Source organism: Gymnodraco acuticeps, unplaced genomic scaffold (genome assembly GCF_902827175.1).
Source record: "Gymnodraco acuticeps unplaced genomic scaffold, fGymAcu1.1, whole genome shotgun sequence".
Taxonomy (NCBI): domain Eukaryota; kingdom Metazoa; phylum Chordata; class Actinopteri; order Perciformes; family Bathydraconidae; genus Gymnodraco; species Gymnodraco acuticeps.
In genome coordinates this window covers 774,584-791,747 of record NW_022991375.1, presented here as the reverse complement: position 1 = coordinate 791,747, position 17,164 = coordinate 774,584, and the positions used below count along the sequence as shown (strand labels likewise).

At 40.5% G+C, this 17,164-nt stretch overlaps 1 protein-coding gene across 1 annotated transcript; it reads left to right on the top strand.

The window, feature by feature from the left end:
* The first annotated feature begins 1,061 nt into the window (after window positions 1-1,061).
* Window positions 1,062-13,767, top strand: ube2ql1 (ubiquitin-conjugating enzyme E2Q family-like 1). The gene is made up of 3 exons (XM_034240829.1): window positions 1,062-1,328; window positions 1,832-2,781; window positions 12,580-13,767. Exons 2-3 carry the CDS (start codon window positions 2,035-2,037, stop codon window positions 12,709-12,711), a joined length of 879 nt encoding a protein of 292 aa, XP_034096720.1. The 5' UTR covers window positions 1,062-1,328; window positions 1,832-2,034; the 3' UTR covers window positions 12,712-13,767.
* Window positions 13,768-17,164: the final 3,397 nt, after the last annotated feature.

Below are 17,164 nucleotides of genomic sequence, written 5' to 3'. Positions count from 1 at the left end.
ATGTCAGTGATGTTGAGTTTACATTCCTCTGGCATTTCTGCTCAGCCTGTATTCGTGCAGATAAACAGAGCAAAGCCAGTTAACCAGAAAAACCAGGAAATACACCATGAAACTTCAAAATAAAAGCAATATTACATGAACAGATTTGGCTCCTTGCACAGGCCAGTAATGTACTTTATGAAGCCCCTAAATGAAAAAATGCTTATGGAGAGCAACACCTTTTAATAGAAAAATAATGTTACCAAAATAACTGGTTTTAGATTAATTTAAATAGGCAATTTCCTTTAGAAATAAACTCACTACAGATTAGAAATGAACCATTTTTTAGGACACATTTGATCAACTGTTGACTTGTTGTTAATTGAAATGATTGATTGTTTTATGTGTACAGTGTTAAACCAACCTTTTTGCAATCAGCTATTCCTGTCATAATGTTCCCGGTTATAAATCAAATGTTATCTTGTTGCTTGTTACATCTTTTCACTATCATTTTCATTATCACTAATATCATAATTGTTTACAGAAAACAACAGTTATCAGTCTATATCATGGACTGTATCCCCATCCCCATTTTCGAGCATATTTTCCCCTTTATTCAAGAAAATGTGTGTACTGTACATCAAACATGATATACACACAAAACATTGACATCACACAGGTAAATATACTGAGTAAAACAATAAATACAAAAGAAAGAAAGAACAAAAGGTAACAGTTCAAGTAAAATGTTAAGCGAATACACATTTGGTTCCCATTTCAGAGCTTGGTTTTCCTTGAATGTTAAACACCTGAACTTTTGAAAGAACATACATAACATTCATCTGTTTGCAACTCATATATCAATATTCCAATTACTGTAGACTATTCTGCACAGTTTCTATTATATTCTGTTTCTATTATATTCTATTTTATTTTATTTACTTATTTACTGTCTGTGACCTAAGATGCATTGGCATAACTACACTGTAGCTATGCGAGCACACGTGACAATAAAAGCCTTGAAACTTGAAAATGTAACCTATAACGTCAGTGCTTTTATTTTGAAAGGCCGTCGTCGCAGCGCCTCTCCGGTGAGAGCAGACTGGTTGAGGAGGATTAACGGGGGCTGGTTTGTCCTCGGCTGCATTAAAGCTGGAGCTGCCGCAGCTGCGAACACATCAAAGGCTCTGCTTCTCCTCGCACTGCAGCTCCACCGACGGCAGGTCCAACTGGATGCTGGAGGAGCCATTCCTTCTTCTTTTTTACGCACAACGAGGATCGGTGTCCGGTCTATCACAACAAGGATATAAAAAACGGACATAGGCTACCTCGAGTTTCAGCCCTCTATGGTAAGCAATGGGCTGCTGGTTTAATATTGGTTCTGTGTGGGCGGAAGAGCACCCATAAAGAATAATGTATGATATTCTTATGAGTCTTTAAGTGAATATATCGTGCATTCATTGGGATTTGTTGGGTTTAAATCCTCTATAATAATATAATAGCCTGTTTAGAGTGTCCTTGGCAATATAGCCTGTATGATTCCTATACATTTCCTATAGGTGTCTCTTGTAATCATTAGTACGATTTGTTAACACGCTTCAGATGCATTATGGGTTTTTCCACCTTTAATGTCGCTACATGGTTGCTTCTTTGTTTTTCTTGTCGTTTAATCACGTTGCCTGACATTTCCCTATAATATAATTATAACTTCCCCTTCGCGATCCTGCGTAATGGATCATCGAACAACTGCAGTCATGATGTGGGGGGGGGGGTGATCTGTTTCGACCAAACTGTGAGAGAATATTCATTTAATCTCGCCTGTTTTTGTTGTTTTACTGGTTTTTTTCTTCAGTCGAGTCGTGTCCAGATGCTGCACTGAGGAGGAACCTGCTCCCCGGTTGTGTTGATCCTGAGGCTGCAGTGGGGGGGATTGCGATACAGCAAGGTTAATAATCAGCATCGATAAAAGGTCTTCTGTGAGCAGGAGACCCGACTTTTTAAGGGTGATTCTTGCCCCTGTGCGGGGGGAACGGAGGATAGATCTATATAAAAAGTATGGCCACCTTACTGCGGAAGATCGGTCTCATCCGCCTGCACGACCGGGACAAACCGAGGACCCAAAGCAAACCATCAGGGATCGCTAAAGGGCAACCAGAAGGGGAGGGAACCAGAAGAAACAACGCCAACAAACACTGTCAGACCGCCAACGAGACCAACAACATCCTGAGCACCCCGGAGATCAAGGCGAGAAAGCTGGACCAGGTGGGCAAGGACAAGGCCGGGTCCGGGAAGGATAAACTGGGCAAGGATGCGAAGGAGAAGCAGCAGACTGGAGGAGGAGGAGGAGGAGGTGGAGGTGGGAGTAAAAACCACCAGTGCCTCCTCCTCCTCGATACCACCGCTGGCGCCTCACCGCAACACTGCACCCAGGTCCGAACGCGCAGGCTGATGAAGGAGCTGCAGGAGATCCGGAGGTTAGGGGACAACTTCATCACGGTGGAGCTGGTGGAGGACAACCTGTACGACTGGAACGTGAAGCTGCACCAGGTGGACAAGGACTCGGCGCTGTGGCAGGACATGAAGGAGACCAGCACCGAGTTCATTCTGCTCAACGTCACCTTTCCAGATAATTTCCCCTTCTCGCCACCGTTCATGCGCGTCCTGACGCCCCGGTTGGAGAACGGATACGTGCTGGACGGAGGGGCCATATGCATGGAGCTGTTGACCCCCCGCGGATGGTCCAGCGCCTACACGGTGGAGGCGGTGATGAGGCAGTTTGCAGCGAGTCTCGTAAAAGGACAGGTGAGAGGAGGAAGGGGTGTTGTGGGGGAGGGGGGTGAGAGTCCTGGCATGGAATATCATTAAGTATCAAGCATGTTAATCGTGTTAAGTACATCTATTTTCAGCCATGACACGCTCTGGGTATTACCAGTGCCATTTACGTCATGCGTAATTAATGTGTAATAATAATGCTATACTCATGTGCAGCATTAAGTGGAGGCTTTTAGTCTAATAAGGGTGTTTAAAGCAGAATTTGATTGAAACATATGATAATATGTTCTTGTTAATCTCATCTATTTCCTATCATTTCCTTGATTAAGTGTCATTGTTGAACACCAGTGGAGTTATATTTCAAGATGTTTTATTTTATTTGTGTACATAATCAATTGGAAACATGTCCCAATGAGAGGTAGTCTTCTCATCATATTTATATTCAAATATCAATTTAACAGAAACTCATTCAGTGAAATGGATGCATTGATTTTTGTTTAGTCTATTTTTAGCATTTGCTCAATGTGTGCTATAGGTCTGTAGTCTCCTCCTCCCCCTCTGCCTTCCGCAAACTCATTATTGTGAATATTATTAATCTTTATGTGACTTTACGGCAGCCATTTCATGCGGAGCAAACCTCAGCGTGTCCTTTATGTCAGCTCTTCGCTGCAGTCCCGGTTTCCTCTCCTTTTATTGCTTCCATAAATCAGCATCCTTTGACAACGAAGACCCTCTGCTGTGTAATGGAACCGTCTCCAAACCCAATCTAATGCAGTCTCACAATATATGTATACTCCTAGATTATTCTAAAGGAGGAATAAAACACTTGGATGGATAGAAAGACGGATGATTTTATAGAGACAGCAGGTAGTCTACCTACCAGCAGTGCTTCCTGATGTAGACTCACTGGATTATGTAATCCTGTCAAATCTGTTTTTCACATCCTCAGTGCACTGCAGCAGCTCTGCACTTCACATGGAAATGTCTGCATCTCCAAAAGCACTGAATAGATTCTCTATTTCTCAACTGGATGAGAATCACAGTTTTCTAACCCTGTTACAAGGTGACACAATAGCAAAACATTTAGGACAAAACAACTAAACATAATAAAACCCACAAACGAAAACAGATGAGGAGAAAAAACGACAACAACAAAACAGCAGCAGCAACAACCCAGTGCGGTACTCATGTGTGAGTCCTTATTCTGTTATATTTATGCCCATAGTTATAACTCTGGACCATTGCTCTTTCATGTATGGTGCAATTGGGTTTAATAACTCAGGGTTCATCTCATATGATAACCTCTCCAATGGTTTTGATTAGGAGTTCTATGTGTTAAGTTCAATTTGAGCCATTACATTTTTTTGTTTTTATTTGTTTTTATTGAGGAAGCAATCTGTTGTGTTTTGGCAGACTGAAATGTATAGAACAGCAGAATAGGTACCACCTTTAATTAAGACTACATCAACAAAACATGTAGAAATAATGCAATATAGTTCATAAATGAAACACATACCTCAGTTTGTCATTTTTTGATTATTGTGAGGCGTGCAGCGTACAAAGCAATTCTAATGATGTGCCTGTCTACGTTCAATGGATTAGAAGGTATATCTATCCCAAACCCTTTCTTTAAAACTGTTCGAAAGGCTCACTCTTTAGTCATATCACATTCATCTCATCCGTAGAGCCTGCCCCTCTGACGCTCTCTGACGTCAGCAGTATGACGGCGCTGTGGCAGGAGACCTTACGTAAACTGTCAGTGGATTCTCCTGCCCTCCCCCCACCCTCATGCTTTATTTGTCTCTGATGATGATAACATTAGTCCCACGTCCTCTTTAGGGCATCTATCAACCAAGATAGGTCATGCATATATATATATATATATATATATATAGAGAGAGAGAGATAGAGAGAGAGAGATAGAGAGAGAGAGATTAGAGAGAGAGAGAGAGAGAGAGAGAGAGAGAGAAGAGAGAGAGAGAGCGAGAGAGAGAGAGAGAGAGAGAGAGAGAGAGCTAGATGAGAGTCTCTCTCTCTCTCTCTCTGCCTCTCTCTCTCTCTCTCCTTCTTCTCTCTCTCTCTCTCTCTCTCTCTCCTCTCTCTCATCTTCTCTCTCTCTCGCTCCTCTCTCTCTCTCTCTCTCTCTCTTCTCTCTCTTCTCTCTCTCTCTCTCTCTTCTCTTCTCTCTCTCTCGCTCCTCTCTCGTCTCGCCTTTTTTTCGTTTCGGTGTGTTCTTCTTGATTTGCTGCTTGAGGAGATGAGCAGCTCTGCAGTGCTCCCTAATTATGGTGCAGTGTCTTCTCTCTCCAGATTGCTAATGGAAACAATATTGATTAATTATTCCTGTGTGCGCTTGTATGTGTGCGTCCAGCTCTTTATCTCATTGTTTGCCTCGTTTGCATATGTTCCCTCTAGCTTGTGTCCTAATTTAGCAGGAGATGCACCCGTCTCTCATTCATCAGGACAGACGCAGAGCTATATTTAACCCTTCATACACACAGAGTATATTTATTCATCCTTGGGCACCAGTTTGCTGTGACAATAGTGATGTGGCTTGTTTAGAAGCTCCCTGCCTATTTTTAGTGTGAGAGGATACACGCCGTGACAAAGTGTTGAAGGGAAAGTCAACGTAACTCCCACGTGTCTTCACCTCTGAGGGAAACACTCACACAATCACACAGGGTGAGGTGACAGGAAGGAGGGACTGAAGGTGATGGCCCGATGGAATCTTTTATGACAGTAATTTAAGCCTCATGTGCCATGCAGGTTGTTGGAAAAAACTGTTGTTTTGTGCGGCATCTTGTTGGATGAAGGTTTATTCATAGTGACAGTCAGATAATTGATCTCTGTTGAATTGTTGTCTGTAAAGCAGTGTTTAGTACTCCTGGTTATTCTTTTTGATATGTTATGAAAGCAAGGCTAATTGGATTTTTTTTTGCAGACATTTCTTTGCTATTCATTTCTTTAAACTGTCATTTTCTTGAGCTCATATTGACGTAAGTTACAGTCTTTAGACATTCATCGCGTATAATTCAGTTGTGTTGTGTGACATCAGCTGGGAAATGAAGAATAATAGTGATAGTTGATGAAGAAAACCCAAATATATGCCGGTACCAACCTTCTTAAATGTTACTGTACATTGCTGCTTCTTCCCAATTTGAATCTGAAATTCAGAAAAAAAGTACTTTATGGGTTTCTAGGGCTTTGGAAACTTTCATTTGTCCTTTTTTACATTGACTCAACAATCAATATTATAAACGCTATGATTGATAGAGTCAATGATAATGAAATGGATTGTCAGTTACTCTAATCAAAACTGATTAAAGGGGTATTTCTTCAAATGTAGGGACTCACAAGTGAAAGATCAAAACTAAAACATTTTCCGAATTGAAAGAAAAGACACTGAGATGTCACAACTTTTTGTCCCCAGTATAGGTTAAGCCTGTAAAAACACTGGATCCTACATTACCCATAGTGCAACTGGATAGTGTTTTACCCAATGCCTCTTAAAAGCAGACTTTCTGTAAAAAATGTCGAAGCCAAAACCGAGATTAGGGTTTTCTTTTTTTCTTACACTTAATCGGAGTTCATTGTAACTGCACAAGGATGAATGAAAGTATTGTGTTGTTGACAGTGTGCAGACAGCAGACGATACACTAAACATCTAACAACAAATAAGACATTAATAACACGGTGGAGTTATCCTATCCACAGCGCTCCTTCATGATCTGATGAGGATGATGATGATGACATTGATCCCTGTTTGTTTATTCTACCCCGTTAAGCACATGCCTTGGTTATGTAATCCCGCCCCAACCCTCTAGCCCACAGAGCTGCTTCCCAGCATGCACTGGGGCCTTCCCTCCTCTGCCCATTGACTGATCTCCATTCACACGATTACCCAGCAGCCACTTTACACGAGTGTGTACCTCTCCACGAGCGAGCGCTTAGCTGAAATAGATAAACACTGACATGGCACTGTATAGGCCCGGGGCGCTCGGCTAAATACACACACACACACACACACATTTTTAATTACTCTGTCCGTCCATCTTTGGCACACCGAGCCATTCTTGTGTGCGACCACAATGGCGCTAATTAATGCTCAATTTAATCTTTTCATGTTGAAGACGTGGACTTCCTGGGAAATGTGTGCTTCAATACACATATTTAGAAGTGTAGTTCCCCTCTTTCACACACTCTCTCTTCCCCTTTACTTTTATGATATTGTTAAAAGTATCAGTAGAAAACGGGACTTTAAAATGTCATCCTTTTTTTATTTGAGTTTCGTGTTTTAAGTTAAAGGTTACATTTGTTCCATAAAAGAATTTCAATGGAAACTCAGAATAAGTACCCTTTTAGCTAAGACTACATCAACAACACATTGAGAAATCATGCAAGCAAACAATATATTTAACCATAAACACAAAAACTTGAAGTAAACAGAGATAACCTATTTTGTTTGGGTGATGTTTACAAGATCAGTGTATTTATTGCAAGTTATTGTTATTGCAATATTCAAAAATATCATTGCATATTACTGCCACATGCTCCATTCATAGTTACAAATCAATGTGAAATTAAAATCAAGTCAATGTGAAATAAAAACACAAAGGTTGCTCTCTGCGATTTGTTCAATGATAAAAAAAGAAAATGGTACACTCCCTTCCTCTAACACTGTGCTAGCACCTAAAAAAAATTGCTAATTACCTGAACGATATCCATTGCAGCAGGCGCCATTTTAAGGTAATGACAGTAACCAAATGGCAGCATGTGGAGATATACATGGTTATACGTTGCTTGTGATTTTGAGAAGAGAACAACATCTCCCAGCTTTCCCCCAGTGCTCTGCGACGGTAGCCAACCAACAAAGTGCATTGTCTGTCAGCCTCAGTAATCTGTAACACAGGCCACAGGAGGGGCAGGTTTTCATGCAGCGCCTCATGGTGCCTCATGGTGACACCCAGTTGGTTTGTTTTCCATTCAAAATGCTCTGGGACTCAAGGCCAGTCCCAGAGGAACGCTGCATGTATCTACCTGAATGAGTCAATGGAGGAGAATGAGTCTCCTCCATTGACTTTCTCAACACAATTGAAAAACCTGCCAAACAAAGGGAACGTTTTTTCTAGTTTCCAGCGCAAATCAACTTCCACTAATAATTCATTGTCTTTTTACTAAAGGTGAGATCAAATCAGAATACTATCCAGGGAGGAAATTTGATTTTTGGACAGTTTTGCTCCGTTTTAGAATAAAATACAAAACTACAAAGATAAAATACAATAGAATAAAACCTTTTTATTTCAAGGAAATAAGTTAAAGTCCAAATGTTGAATGCGTAGATCAAATTAAAAAGTATAAAATATTTATATAAACAGAAGTCAGAAAACCTTTTTTATCCCTGGGGGAAATTATGTGCACATAAGATAACATAAAATAGAATAAAAACCTTTTTATTATCATAATCATTTATGTAAAAATGTGCACGTTGTACCACAATATATAACAGCAATAAATATGTACAAATGTGTATTTACAATATATACAATGGTGTAAAAGCATTAATGAAGACAATATGGATGAAACCAGATTATTGCCTCCTGCCTTTCTAAAGTTGTCTGACTTCATTAGAAGTATGTCATGCATCAAATACACTTGTCTTTGTTTATAGCAAGGCCCTTATATTGATTAAAATCCAATGGAAAGGACAAGCTCTTCAAACATGTGTGTCTGTTTGAGAGAGACACACTGAGTGTGGCTAAGCCCTGCAGTGAAACGAGGCCAGTGTTGCTACAGGAATGGAAACTGTAACCCTAATCTCCAGATCATTCAACGTTATCACTTCATCTCCATTTATCCCTTGCACCACTTTTGACCCAAAATAGCAGAGACAGTATGCAGTAGGACGTACTGATTATCCATCAGATGTTATGGGTGCAGAGAATAAACACTGGCTACTAGGCAAAATGTAATCAACTCTCTGATAAAGGGAAAAGCTTAGTCAAATACCAATGCTATCCTTAAGCTAATGTCGCTATAAAGCTAAAGTTGTCTAATCTCTCTAACCTTCACCTGAATATTTTATTTAGTCTTTCTCAGTTTCTAAACAAAAGTTGAAGGTATTGCCCTGCAGCAGTTGTTTTAATCCTAATGTTTTCTCAGTAGTCACGTTACATTTCCGTGGTTATCATAACCCAAACCACACTCTTTTTTTATTACCTTAGTTGTTTCCTGTAAACAGGTGTACATTTTAAAAAGACTGTATGCATTTAACGAGCTAATGATTGATACGTGTTGCAAGACAATTGTAGAAGAACGCCCATGAAATAGTTCATCCATTTTGTTTGTATTTGCTTTGAAAATAATGTGTTTTTATTGTTGGATCAACCATCCAATCCATTTAGTTGTAAATGGTTTAACGTGTCCAGGTTTTTAGCTAGCATCTCTGAGATTTCTGACAAGACCCAGCACAGGGGGTGAATAGATATTGTGTTTGTGGTGTTGACAGAATTGAAACATTTCATTGAAAGTAAACAGTAAAGTATTTTCCTAGAGACAAATTCCCATTTGATCTCTCTGTAGCTTAAGAAATAAGAACATGCCTCTAAGATGATGATGACTACATGATAACTGTATTAGTTTGAGTTTAATGGGGGCTACTTTTCTTACCTTTCGACCGAGCCAAGCAAGCTTTTCCCACCTATCTCCAGTCTTTATAAGCTAAGCTAACGCAGCTGTAGCTTTATTTTCCTCACATACAGATATGAGAATTGTGTAATATACTTCTTAAAATGTCAAACAACATCTTTACGCAGCAGCTGGAGAATGAAACCACTTTATAAGTTCATCATTGTGTACCAGACTACATAACAGTGGTTGACCCTCTGATCTTCTACAGCGGGATAATGGATGCATTTATCCGGCGTTTTCTTCCTGGAAAACAGGACGGAAGTTTAGCTGCAGGATTAAAAGAGCACATTGTGGATGTGTGACAATATGAGGGTATTTACCTGCAGTGCAGCATGCAGAGGAGCTCACCATCTAACATAATTCCATTAGTATTGGTTTCAGTGGAGTGGCCTTAGTGCCATTATTTTCCTGCCAAGAAACGTCCCAGGTCGAGGGAAGTGGTGCAGTGTTACAGAACTGGTACAAACACGATGTACTAACAAAGTAGAGCGAATAGTCAGGAGAAAAAATGAGTCGACAGAAAAACATTTACCAACAATGTTTAGCTTGCATTGATACCTTATTAATACTAATGCACCACTGTAATGTCAGTTCTTAACATGTTATATATTGTAGTACAATGTGCACATTTGACCTTTAACCTCTTGTGTTTATATACATATTTTGTCATATTTTGTCATATTTTATTTGACATTTAACTTTAACTTTTTGTGTTTGTATTTATTTTATCTTTTTATTGCACATTCTTACTTTAACTTCTTATGTTTATATAAATATATCTATAATTTGTATCTTTTATTTATTTCATTCTAAATTGGAACAACCAATTCAATTTCCCCCAGTGTTTTTTCATGTGATAATGGCAGAAAACACAATTGAAATGCCTCAAATATGGAAATCTTCTGTGTTTCTCTTATTTAATATCATATTAAATGTATATCTTTGGGTGTTGGATTGACAAACAAGACATTAAAGACATCACATTGGACTTAATTAGACCAAATGATTCATCAAAACATCATTGGCAGGTTAATTTATAATGAAATAACATTTAGTTGCAGTCCTACAGAAGAATCACTATAACTGCAGAGTTACCAAAGACATACTGTGCAGTCAGAACCATCCTCCGAATTGTGATGTTTCTGTGATTCGGAGTAGATTTCTATAAATGTACTTCAACAGTCTTGACGTTCATATGAATCACACCTCTGTCACGGCTGTCTGAGTGTTTCTATGTGAAGACAGTTGTTTCCTTTTTCTATTCATCCTCCCACACACTCTGCTTAAGGGGAAGACTTGGCACTGCTGGCAACGACAGAATAAGCAGCTTTATCCTCACACCCACTCCTTTTTTCTCCATTTTTCTTTGCCCCCCTGTCATCCCACACTTATTATTAGCTCCAGTGTGTGAAGTAGGGAGGAGGGGATTTAGCAAGGTAGTGCCTGGGTGAAAACGTCTCATTGTGAGATGTCACGGTGCTCTGAGTGAGATGCTTTTCACACTGAGGGTTACATATTCATATATTTATTTTCTGTCATATTTACAAGCCTTTCATCATTTAGCACAGTGGATGCTTCTGGGTCTTCACTTATCTCCCCATTGCCCGGTGTGGTGGAGGTTTTATTCTCGCTTGTGATTGGACGTGACATTTTAAAAGCCCGTTCGCTGCCTTTTAAACATTGATCTAATGCTGGTCAGCCTGCATTCAGACCACTTGTCTTGTCAACGTTTCCCCTGCGGCCGTGCATTCACCAGCAAGTCGATTCACACTTGTGGGCTGTGTCTCTGAATTTATATACATTGTCTGTGATTTTGACAAGACCAATCATGACAACCAAAGCCATCTTTCTTTTTATAGCACATCCAGATCAGTCAAATTACATTTTGATATACTTTTTCTTAAATTTCACCCAAAATATTCTTCTTTTTGACACAGGAAGTCATGTCATTATGCAGAAAGACGTGAACATTTAAAATGGATATCCTTCTACTTAAAACTACTGTGTTGAAAATGTCTGGTAGCAGCGTGTTTGGTGTAATGACTTTATATGATTGTCCATTAAATACATTTGGGTTTTGGACTGTTAATCACACAAATTAAGACCTATACAGATGTCACCATGACATTTAGATAATAGAGATGGCTAGTTGTTCCCACAAGCCATACATTTAGTGGATTTACCAGGAACATTATCGGCAGGTTAATCAATAATGACTAATTGCAGCTTTAAATAGATGCTGCAGTCACCCCAACAATTCTGCACATGGAGGCTCTAGATTTTTGCTGTCTGGTAAACCGACCTTCAGATTTGGAATGAAGCCTCAATTTCTATTAATGTCATAATTAAGGAAAGCAGAAATACATGAATCACTTAATGGCAGAGATGCTTCCTTGATTTAGATCAATGCCAACATCGAATCAATTGTACTTTGGCTCAGGGCCTGTTTGTGGAAATTCATTCAGTATTTGGAGGTTTTCCTTCTGAGAGACACACATATAGTTAACATCAGTTAGCATTGCAAGGGGTCCCTGAGTAAAAAGACAAGCTCCTTGGCTTATGATTTTTTTGGATAATCTCCACATTACCACCGCTTATATAACTGTTGAGATTTGAATTCAATCACCAGAGGTAAAAACCTAACGTTATGCTAGTTTTATGCTGTACATACAAACTACATTGCCACAATTGCTAAGCCAAAGGCAGCTAATGTTTGACTTGATCACATTGAGTTTTCTTATTTACCCACTTGTTTGTATCCGCCTGTTTTTAAAAGCTTCAGACATTCTTGATTCGGGTATTTACCAACACTACTTACTTACGTATTTTGTGTCCTTATTTCAGGCATCTAAGCAAAAACCCGTTCAAAAATGTTGGCTTTGTGATGAGCAAACCGGGAGTACTAAAATGCTAACTCATATCCATGTTACAGGAATCATTCCTGCATCTATTAAAGACACAACCTTGGTTTCCTTATTGTTAGCTACACCTCTGTTATAAGGAAATATTGATTGAGTAGCTAACTGTATGCTACTTTACTCTCTGGACAGTAGAGGACAGCTTGCTTCTGTATTTTGTACTTTTCCACAAAATGCTAACTTAATTTCCCTCTCATCCCTCCCCCTTTATCTTTTCTCACAGGGGCGTATATGTAGGAAAGCAGGGAAATCCAAGAAAGCATTCAGCCGTAAAGAAGCCGAGGCCACCTTCAAGTCCCTGGTGAAGACCCACGAGAAGTACGGCTGGGTGTCTCCGCCTGTGTCCGACGGCTGAGCGTCCGCCGACCCTCCAACCCCAAGCGCTAGCCGGATAAAACCCCAGCTAGCACCGACACGCAAAATGACACACCACGCTAACTCAACAATCTCCCATCTTCACCTTTTGCTTTTACACTTCTAAGAGTTTTTTCTTCTTCTTGGTTTGTGTGTCTGTGTTATTATCTTTGGAGGTTGTTTTTTTGTGTTGCCCTTATCTCCACAAAACTCTCGGAGAGCAGACACACCGCCACCATCTTTCGTTCCCCTCCCTCTTGCCAGGGAGATACTTCTTTCCCCCATTTTGGAAAGACCTGTGAGGGAGGTATGTGTGTGTGTTTCTCACTCCATTGGACATCAACTGGGAGTGTGTGCACATGCATAGGAGTGTGCGTTACTGTCGTGGATTTCTTTTTTTTGTCCTAACGCACACCCATGCACGTACGGGAAAAATCGGTTACTGTGGACTTTTCCACCCATGTGAAAGACTACTGAATGAAGAAGACTCATCCCCCTCTCCTGTCCTCTTCATCCCATCCCTCGCTCCCTATTTCTCTACAGCACTGAACCGGCGTCACTTCCCGCCGTCTCTCTCTGTAGCCGTCAGGTCATTTACATATAAATGAAGCTGTTAATGTTTAATATATGGGCAGCGCGCTGGCGTTTATACTTAATCATTCGCCCCTTTATTCCCCCCTTTTTTCGACTGTGCCGTTGCTCACAGTTCAATGCAACAAGATTGTAATTTACATGGAGCTGTGCTCTTTCTCTCTATTACTTTAGCTTGCTTTGCTCACTTTGTTTCTTTTTGTTTCTCATTCTCTCGTGGCTAAATTTAGAGCTCATTGTTGTGTAGATTGGATATTGATTTCTAATGGAGAAATGAAAAAGTCACATGTTGCTTTATGCAGAGACTATGTATGATAAATAGAATGACAGTCAGTCGCCTCTATTTCTTTCTCTCTCTACTCATGTTATTGTGTGTGTGTGTGTGTGTGTGTGTGTGTGTGTGTGTGTGTGTGTGTGTGTGTGTTGTGTGTGTGTGTGTGTGTGTGTGTGTGTGTGTGTGTGTGTGTGTGTGTGTGTGTGTGTGTGTGTGTGTGTGTGTGTGTGTGTGTGTGTGTGTGTGTGTGTGTGTGTGTGTGTGTGTGTGTGTGTGTGTGTGTGTGTGTGTGTGTGTGTGTGTGTGTGTGTGTGTGTGTGTGTTTGTGTGTGTGTGTGTTGTGTGTGTGTGTGTGTGTGTGTGTGTGTGTGTGTGTGTGTGTTGTGTGTGTGTGTGTGTGTGTGTGTGTGTGTGTGTGTGTGTGGCAGAGGAAGAAGACTGTAATACCCATGATTTAGATACCAGATGGTACAGCTGAAGGCCATGCCTCTGTGTGTGTGTATGTGTGTGTGAGCAAGGGAGACAACCCTTTAAACAGAGAAGAATATGATTTACTGTGAATGACACTAAGGCCTAAAGGGAGTGCTGTTTTTAATTTGTACTCGTCGCTTTCTTGTTCCACTTTCTATGTCAGCTCCTGGTTATTAGTACTGTAAACACGTGAATATCTCGTCTGTCTCTCCGATCCGTGTAAAGAACTTAAAGGACAGTAGAATATACGCAGGTTTAGCTGTGCGTCAGACACCTACACACACACGTAAGCTCGCCCACACTCAACACACACACACACACACACACACACACACACACACACACAGTAACACCCAGAAATGAAGACGGACACAGGCTCTAGCGCCGCTGAGGATGGAAAGGTGCTTTAAATTAGCCAGCCTGATTGATGTCTGCTGAAAGGGAGAGACTGAAGGCAGAAGAAGAGCAGAGCCGAGAGGAGGGAATCACGTTTCCTTTGATCACTACCGGCTGCTTGTGGAAATGTCAGGTGGCTTGCAAAATGGCGGAAGACAGATATTAGTTGCTCTGTGATTACATAAGAGACACGTTCCTGAGTTTCAATCTTTAAAAAGGACTTTTATAAATGACTAATATAAACTCTGAGGCTGCAGCAACGTCCGTCTCAACCAATCTGGCCTCCACTAGCCACAGACTATCTGTCCGTCCTCGTGTGTTTGTTTGTCTATCTGCCAGTTAAATGTCAGAGGGAGAGCTGCTAATTGGTCTGACATTTCAGCCGAGCGTCATTAGAGAAGAGCCACTGAGAGGAGAAAGATGGAGGATGTCAAACCTCCCGCTGACATTTTGTCACTCCTGCCCTATTTTTGGGGGGAGGGTGGTTCAGGGTTTTTAGGAGCATCTCTATACCCTTCGGCTCTCAGCAGGCCAAAACGTTGCCAGCATGTCGCCTTTGGATCGCGCCACGCTACGTTTTCATGTGTCGTGTCTGTGGTCAATAACAAATGTGTGTGAGAGCATGTGCGAGCAAATATGTGTGTTACAACCTCCAATCGTGAAAAGAAAAGGCAAAAGACTAAAAAACACACCATCTGGTATGTGATCATGTACGAGCGCGTGTTAGTCCTCTTTGAATTTGGCTAGTCATTTCAGGGTCGATGGTATAGTGATCTCTCTGCTTGTCAGCGGAGAAAACTGTAAACTGAATTATTATTATGACAAAATATCTCAAAATGCTGAGTGTTTGCTGGTTTCAAGAGAATACTTTTGTGATATAGGTTAGATTGGTAGTTTGCAGACACTAACTGGGTGAACTGATTATGTTGTATTATATCTGCATGTGATATGTGATTGGTAGCTAGCTACTGTATATCTTTTTTCAAGAAAAGCAAGAAAAAATATGGGAAAAAACAAAAAATGCAAATGCTTCTCTTTTATTGGTCTTTTTGTTTCTTTTTTGGGTTATGTATTGTATGTATATTTCTTTTATTCCGAAGCGTCCTCTAAATGTCACATTGTGTTCTATGAATGTTTGTGTTTTAATTTATTTGTGGTTTGCCAAAATGAAGATTTGAAGCATGTTGCCGGTATTGTCACAAGAAAATGAGAAAAAAAAACCTTACTAAGAATGATAGCCTATGTATTTGTGTGACGGGGGGAAGGTGTGTCTATTTGGGGGGGATTTCAGGGAGTAAAGAAGGACAGAAGGTTACAAAGCCTCAAGATTATAAAAGGGAGTATTTTCTTAATTGGGAGTGCATCAAAGTGGAATCAAGAAAATTCCTACGCTCCCGTGAAAACTTCCTAGTCCCCTCCATGATGTCACTACTGTCCCTTCCCCATTGGTCCTGCTCTCGACAGTGATTTGGCTTATGGGTAATGCAGTCAACACAAAGATCTGCACTGAAGTTTTCCCCAGTCGCAGATCAAGGATCAGTATGACCTCCCTATGCTTCAAATCTTACTCGTAAAGGGAACGCGCACATCTGACCTGTGATCAGTTACTTCTGGGCGACTTTATCCCACTCCTGAATTGAGTGTTTGGTCGAAACCGAGGTCTTAAAAGTTTTAAAAGGTGAAAGGTCGTTGCAAGACCAAACAGGAATGTGCAATAAAAGTTACAGCTTATCAAACTGATTGGATTGTGGTTTTGTTTCACACTTTTGGAGCTTTGTGTGCTGTTACATACATGCATTTTAATGACCTACCTACTGTGTCCTCTGCATGGCCTCCTGCATTGTCCTACTTTCCTTTACTGTAGTCAAGAAGTCATCGTTCTAACATCCTCAGTAAGGACAGACTGTAATCATCCGCCCTCTCTTCACTTGGGCTTTTATCAGACGTCCTCCAGCTTGATGGAAACACAGTGTTCCCTCTCTGCGTGTGGATGTAGAGTGCCATAATCTGACACAGGCGCCCATAAATGGATTCATTTTAAAAGCACGGGTCATGCTGACTCCAACTGTACGGAAGCAGTTGTGTGAAGGTCACCTGTAAAGGCAATACACAATTACTAAACAACCATCTTACTATCTGGGAGTCCAACATGAGTAGGGACCAAACCTTACAAAACAACCTTTTACATTTAACTGTCAAATCCTGACCTACTTTATAGTCCATTGTAAATACATATAAGGATATTACCAATTTCAGAACCCATCAACTATCAGGCATGCAACAATAAGGCTCAGGGGATAAGGGTTTATATTTTGAAAGTACTGCTGTAGACTGAAGATATATGGGTCAAAAATCAATGCACTTGTCATTGTTTATAGTGTAGTTAGTTATTAAAGACATGAGAATGGCATTGAAAGATGAAGTTTTTTCAACTAAATTGTCATCAGGCATTAGCTGATGGGTTCTGAGATTGCATTTCTCCAATGTGATCCACTTCCTTAGCTCAGCACACAGACTGTTTACCTGCAATCAACCAAGTTCTGCTCTAACGCGATTGATCAATTCAACTACAAACGAAAAACAGAACGCTTCAAGTACCAAAATCTTGTCCCATTGCCTGACTGACCTTGATCAACAGTGTTATCCATATTGTATCACCCCACCCTCCTCTAACCTGAGCAGAAGTATAGTCGAATAACTGAAGAAACGCTTTATAGATTTT